At 57.7% G+C, this 6,373-nt stretch overlaps 1 protein-coding gene across 1 annotated transcript; it reads left to right on the top strand.

The window, feature by feature from the left end:
- The first annotated feature begins 230 nt into the window (after nt 1-230).
- NECAP2 (NECAP endocytosis associated 2) lies at nt 231-5,793 on the top strand. The gene is made up of 8 exons (XM_035567947.1): nt 231-378; nt 468-568; nt 828-932; nt 1,560-1,641; nt 2,311-2,419; nt 3,240-3,420; nt 4,072-4,156; nt 4,492-5,793. Exons 1-8 carry the CDS (start codon nt 281-283, stop codon nt 4,538-4,540), a joined length of 810 nt encoding a protein of 269 aa, XP_035423840.1. The 5' UTR covers nt 231-280; the 3' UTR covers nt 4,541-5,793.
- The last annotated feature ends 580 nt before the right edge of the window (nt 5,794-6,373 follow it).

Genomic DNA, 6,373 nt, shown 5'->3' with positions numbered 1-6,373 from the left:
CTTTAATTCTTATTTCTTTAATTTTACTTACGTCTAACTTTTATTTCTTTAATTTTACTGACGTCTTTACCTTTTATTCCTTTGATTCTTACTTAACGTCTTTCATTTTATTTTCCTATTTTATTTTATCTTTATTAACTTTTATTTTCGCCTTACTTTCTACCGGGGGCCGCGGCCTCCGCCCGCCGGGGGCCGCTGCAGGGGTTGGGCGCGGGGCCGGGCCCGCACCGCGGCGGGGCCGGGCGCTCCCCGGGAGGCGGCCCCGGGACCTCCCGCCGCGATGGCGGCGGAGGCGGACGACTACGAGGCGGTGCTGTGCGTGAAGCCGGCCGTGCACGTCTACCGCCTGCCCCCGCGGGCCTCCAACCGCGGCTACAGGTGCGGCGGGGCCCCGGCTCCCTCCCCGCTCCCCGCTGCCGGGGCCGTGCCGCGGGCGCCGCCCCAGCCGCCGCCTCCTGTCTCCTCAGGGCCGCCGAGTGGCAGCTGGAGCGGCCGGCGTGGAGCGGCCGGCTGCGCGTCACCGCCCGGGGCACCACCGCCTTCATCCGCCTGGAGGACAAGGCCTCGGGTGAGGGGCGCTGGGGGGGTGCCGGGGGCGGCGCCGGGCCGGCAGGGAGCGGGGGGCGCCTCCCTGGAGCCCCCGCAGCCGGGCCCGGAGAGCTGCCGGTGGATGCGGGAGGAGGCGAAGGGGGTCTGAGGTTACGGCCCGGAGGAAGCAGGGTCTGGCCTCCCCTCTCCTCCGAGCGCCCTCCTCCCACCAGCCCGGCTCTTCCGTCTCCGAAAGCCTTCATTATTTACCTCAGCCCGCACCCGCTTCTCTCTTCCAGGAGAGCTTTTTGCCCAGGCGCCCGTGGAGCAGTTCCCCGGCATCGCCGTGGAGAGCGTGACGGACTCCAGCAGATATTTCGTCATCCGCATCGAGGACGGGAACGGTGCGGGGCTGCTGGCGCGCTAGCGGGCATGGGGAAGTCGTCCCTGAACGTGTTCAGAGCCCTTCCTCTGAGCAGTTACGCTTGGAGGATTCCTGTCTGAGGGCTGAACGTTCTCTGCTTACAGGGGCAGATCACCTCTGTCCTCCTTGCTCTGTCCTTCGCTAACAAAAACCAGTTTAATCTACTCAAAGTTAGTGTGAGGATGCATCTGCCTGCACAATTGTCACTGCGATGCCAGCCTCTGCCTTGACTCGTTTATATTGATTTTAAAGCTGGTTTCAATAAGCCTATAAATCAAGCCAGCAGGCTAGTGATGTAAATGCAGCTTTGCTATCTGGAAGCACAGGCACAATTTTCTTCCTGCCTTGTGTTACAAGCCCTGCTGACAGTATAAAATTGCTTCCCGTCCTGGTAAGTTGGTGGCAGTTCCCTTTCCTTGGAGAAGGAAGGAAGAAATCTAGCTCCTGTCGTAAGCTCAGCCCTGCTGTCATCACGGTTCCCTTCTCAGCTCCTGCTGGAGGAGATGATGGTCATGGGGGGTGTGAAATGGTCTGTCCCCTCCCTCCTGCTCCACGTCCCTGGCTCCTGCGATGTTTTGTGGTTCCAGCCTTTACTCTTGTTCCCCAGGCCGCCGTGCTTTTATTGGAGTTGGATTTGTCGACCGAGGGGATGCTTTTGACTTCAACGTAGCTCTGCAGGACCATTTTAAGTGAGTTTGGGCCTTTCCCTTTGTCCTCTCAGTGGTTTCATGTGGCTGCAGGTGTTCGCCAGAAGTGTTGGGGGCAAGGAAGCTGTTTGCTTCAGATTCACTTGAGCAAGGAAGCATGGCGCCAAGAGGTTTACAGGTGGAAACTTCCCTCTCTCTGCTCAGCCTTTATGTGGACTGCTTTCTGTCTCTCTGATATTTCCCAGTCTGTATTAGTAGACTCCCAAATAGTTCCCCAGACCAAGACTGGGCAAATTCCCCCATTCCTTTCTTTCCCTTCGTTTCACCGGTAAGCAGCCACTCGAGGGACTGGGACGCTGCTCCAGCTGCTGGCAGAAAATGGGGCGTTGGGGTAGAACCACCTTGCTGCTGGCGTGTCGTTGTGTGGAGCAGCGTGGACGCAGCTCAGCTCGCTCGCTGTGTGGCTGGAGCGTGCTGACATGCCGTGTGGGCTGCACTGACGGGTGGGAATCGCTGCCTCCGTGCTGCCTTGTGGCGTGTTGCTCCAGCGGCAGGCAAGGTCCCAGATCACACCCAACGTGTTAAAAAGAGCTGCCGCCAGTCCCTCAGACCAGGGGAAGATTTGTCTGGCAGGATTTGGGCAGGGTTTGCCTGGCAGAGCACCAGGCAGGTTGTTGACCTGTACTTTTCTGTTTTCTTTCCTTCCTGCAGGTGGGTGAAGCAGCAGAGCGAGCTGGCCAAGCAGGCCGAGAACCCTGACCAGGGACCCAAACTGGACCTGGGCTTCAAGGAGGGGCAGACCATCAAACTGAACATTGCGGTGAGGGCTTTTGCTAGTCAAATCCGCTCCAAACATTGTCTTTTGTGTGCTTCTCAGAGGGAATCTCACCTTTCTGGCCTGTAGCTGAGGTTTTTTAGGGAGCCTGTTGCTTCAGATGGGTGTCTGCAGTCCTGCGTGGCTCTGCTGGTTTGCCTCACCAGCTCTCAGCTCTCTTTGGGCAGTTTGATTGGGTCCAAGCATGTTCCAAAGAGAGATAAATATAAAGTATAACATACAAAAATAACACCATGATCGTCCTAGAAACGTGGAGGAGAAACATCACCAAAACCCTTCCTTTCTTCCTAGCATAGCAGGAAAAGAAAGCGTGAAGGGTATTTCCTTGCTCTCTCTTGCTAGCCTCGTTTCTTGTCAGGTGTGAAATATTACTTCTTGGGGCTGCAGGCTTGAGCCGAGCTGTCTGCCGCCACGCTCAGCCCTCACAGCTTCTTTCTCCCCGCTGCTGTGGTTGGGCGGCACAGGAGGAAGCAGCAACTTGGTGTTGAAATCCCCTTGCGGGAGGAAGCCCGCTCAGAGCTGTCGGTGGCACGCTGTGCTCAGCGATGTGCGGAGGGGTGTGTTACAGCTCCCAGTCACAGAGCCGTCTGTGGGGATTCACAGATAAAAAAAACATCCTTGTTTTCACCCCAGTTGCTGCACTAGCAGTGGGACAACGCAGCACAGCAGTCTTTTCCCCCAGCATAAAGCAGTTGAGCTGCCTGACTACTTGTAAGCCTTGGCTGGGAGGGAGAAGAGGAATCACCCTCTAGTTCTGGATTTAAATGCGGTACCACCTAAGTTTCACTCTCGTGTCGCCTTTCAGAGTATGAAGAAAAAGGAAGGAGCGACGGGGAACACCAGGCCACGTCCCGCAGGTCCTGGGGGCCTGAGCTTGCTCCCGCCACCTCCTGGAGGAAAATCTTCCTCTCCAGCTTTTCCTTCTGGAGAGCAGCCGTCGTCCTCGCTGTCTGCGCCTGTCCGGCTTCCAGGCACGCCCATCACAGGTCCGTGTCACGTGGAAATGGTTACAAAGCTCTTTAGATTCAGTTTCATCCATCGAGGTCTGTTTGGAAAGGCTTTAATAGCATGCCTTGATGCTGCTGTAGAGCTCCTCCTGCAGGAGGAGCTGGTGTCAGTGCCCCGTTTGGCGGGGGCAGCTGAGGCACAGCGAGGAGAAGGGGTGATCGCAGAGCTGTTCAGCCTGCCAGTCCAGGGCCAAGACAGCATCCAGCTCTCTGATGCCCCCTAGCAGCTCACAGCCGCTCTTTGCTTTGAGAGTTGGAGGAAGCAGAAGCTTTGCAGAAGCCTCGCGCGGTTTGAAAGCTGAAAAGACAGTGGGTGGGCCTGAACCCCACGGCGTGAATCCTGACCCCTCCTGCCTGGTCTTTGACCATCTGTGTGCAGCACAGAGCTGCGTGCTCGTCGGCGCTGGGAAGGTGAAGGTGCCGCCTCGAGCTGAGTCCGGCTGGGATGGGGAACTGCCGAGCTCAGGCGGCGCCAGCTGCTCTGTGGTCGCGTGGAAAACAGCTCGGCGGGGGAGGCGGGTTGCCATCTATGGGGAAACGGAGAGGGAATCTGGAAACAAGAGTCGGCAACAACAGCTTTTTCTTTTTCTCCCTTCTTCCTGCCCCTCTGACCTCCCTGGCTGCTGGCAGACTCCCTCCTGTCCTGGCCGCAGCCCGCTGCTGCTCCCGCTGCCCCTGCCACCGACGTCTGGGGCGACTTCGCCAAAGCTTCAGGGTGAGTCGTGTGGGGTTTGTGGGTTGCGTGGGCCGTACCTGCAGCACTAGGACACACCTGGCTGGGCCAAATCCTGCCGGTTTTAGTGCCGCTGGAATAACGTAACGGGGTGGGGGCACTGCTCCACCCCTGCAGGGTTTGGATGATTACAGGCCGGGGACGTGCTGTGCCGTGGGGGACTGAAGGGCGCTGTGCAGGGGGAGAGTTACGGGGTGGCACCAGAGGACCCGTTCCTCGCTGCGCTGCTCCCTCTCTGCGTGCCCGGCCCTTCAGGCGGCAGGCTGCAGCCCCGTGAGGTATCTGACACCCCTTCTTCCCTCTCCTTCTCTCTCCAGGTCAGCGCCCAACCAGACACAGGCGAACGCCGGCTGGGTGCAGTTCTGAGCCAGCCCCCTCGTCTGCTCTGCCCTGCGCGGGTGCTGAGGGAGGATCACGCGGATTCCACGGGACCAAAGCAGGGGAGGGAAGTGCTCCCGCACTCTTCCCCTCAGAGCTAGCGTGCTGCTTCGGGACACCCTGCACCTCATTTGTGGTGGCACTGTACTCCCCTGGTCTTCCCAGGCAAGCAGTGAGACCCCAAAGCCCGGCGCTGGGGTTAAAATGCAGAAGTAGGAGCTGGAGAGCAAATGAGCACGTGCCTTAAAACACTCCGTGCCAGCGCCCTCAAACATGGGGGCCCTTTATTTTCTGCCTGGCTCACAGCGAACCTGTGGGGCTTCAGTGGTCTTTTCTGTGCCTTCCTTCCCCTCTTACTGCACTAACACGGCTGCAGAAAGCCAGCAGCTCCATCGCCCTGCGTCTCCTTAACGGCCTGAGGGCGGAAGAGCGCTCAGAGCTCCGCTGGAGGACTCTCGTTTGTTTGCAGTGCCTTTGCTGGCCAATGCGGGCAATTGTTTACTAGAAGCCTATGCAATAGAGGCGGGTTGTGGTGTGCAGCGCAGGGCTGCCCCCGTCACAGCCTCCTCGGAGACTTCCCCGCTTTCTCCTCGCGTGTTTGGGCCGGTGAAATCTTTCCTCTCTGGCAAGCAGCAGGGCACGTCCTCCTGGAGGCTCCCTGCGTGCAGAATCCTGCTTTATCTCCCGCTCCCGGAGGTGCCTTTGCGTTGTGCCAAGTGTCCTGCTCTGAGTGTCCTGCTCTGAGTGTCCTGCTCTGAGTGTCCTGCGAGGTGCTGAGCATCGCCCGACGGTTTGTGAGCACTTAACTGCTAAGCGTCCCTGCTGTGGGAGGTGGGGAGCAGGGCTGCTGCCTGTAGAGAAACGCGAGCGCAATGCTGAAATTCGTACTTTCTTGCTCCAATAAGGGTTTTTCCCCTCTCTTTTGAAGATATATTTTTACTTTCTGCAGGCATTTTATTAATCAAATATATGCAATGAAGGACAGACTTGGTCTCTTTAACAGAGCTGGGGTTGAGATTCCTCTTTAAAAAATAAATATTTTCTTACCTATTTATATTAAGGTGAAGGCCTTCCACAGCACGAAGTTCTATTTTTTCAATATTTCAGACTTTTTATTATTTCCATTTTCAACTGGAGGGTAGGCATTTTCATTTCAGAGCTTAACTTTGCCTGGCGGCACGCGGGACCAGGTGAGAGATGTGACACTTCGAAGCGAACAATAAAATCATCTGGATGCCAAATGTGACGTTTTTACACCCAGGGAGGTGCCCGTGCGGGTCGGAGCGGCCGTGAGGCTTCCTGAGGTGGGGAGGGGATGCTTGGGAATGGTTTTGTGCTGTCCCCTCCTTCCCGGTGTCGAGGAAACGGCGCGGGGCACTCGCCAGCGAGGCACAACAGATGGGTGTTGCTTAGCAGTGGCTTTGCAGGGCGTGAGGGACTGCGGGCAAAGCAGGTAAGGGGAGAAGCGGGGAGATGAGGCCTCGTGTGTCCCTGGAGCCCATCAGGGAGCCTTGGAGCAGCTCCAGCGCGGATGTTTTAAGAAGCCGGACCTGAGACAAAAGCTGTCTGCGGCAGCAGGACGTGTAAATCCTCAGTCCCATCTGCTTGCCCTGGCGTGCTCTCTCCTTTGCCGTTAATCCGTGGCTTGAAGGGGCGGTGGGGAGGAGAAAGGGCACTTTCCCTCCTGGGGGCGGGGGGCAAATAGAGGCTGGGAAATGCCAGGAGGGTGAAACCGCGTCGGACCCGAGGCTGGAACGATGGGTTTTCAGAGCGGGGATGCCTCCAGCCACAACGCTTGTCCTGCAGCCCCCAGCAGGGATG

This window comes from Cygnus atratus, chromosome 21 (genome assembly GCF_013377495.2).
Source record: "Cygnus atratus isolate AKBS03 ecotype Queensland, Australia chromosome 21, CAtr_DNAZoo_HiC_assembly, whole genome shotgun sequence".
NCBI lineage: Eukaryota > Metazoa > Chordata > Aves > Anseriformes > Anatidae > Cygnus > Cygnus atratus.
Note: the sequence above shows the minus strand (reverse complement) of the source record. Positions and strands in the feature narration are given on the sequence as shown.

Coding starts and splice junctions, on each gene's coding strand:
- NECAP2 (XM_035567947.1), top strand. CDS start 281: ATGGCGGCGGAGGCGGACGACTACGAGGCGGTGCTGTGCGTGAAGCCG. Junction 569..827: donor CCTGGAGGACAAGGCCTCGG/GTGAGGGGCGCT, acceptor TCTCTCTTCCAG/GAGAGCTTTTTGCCCAGGCG. Junction 933..1,559: donor CCGCATCGAGGACGGGAACG/GTGCGGGGCTGC, acceptor CTTGTTCCCCAG/GCCGCCGTGCTTTTATTGGA.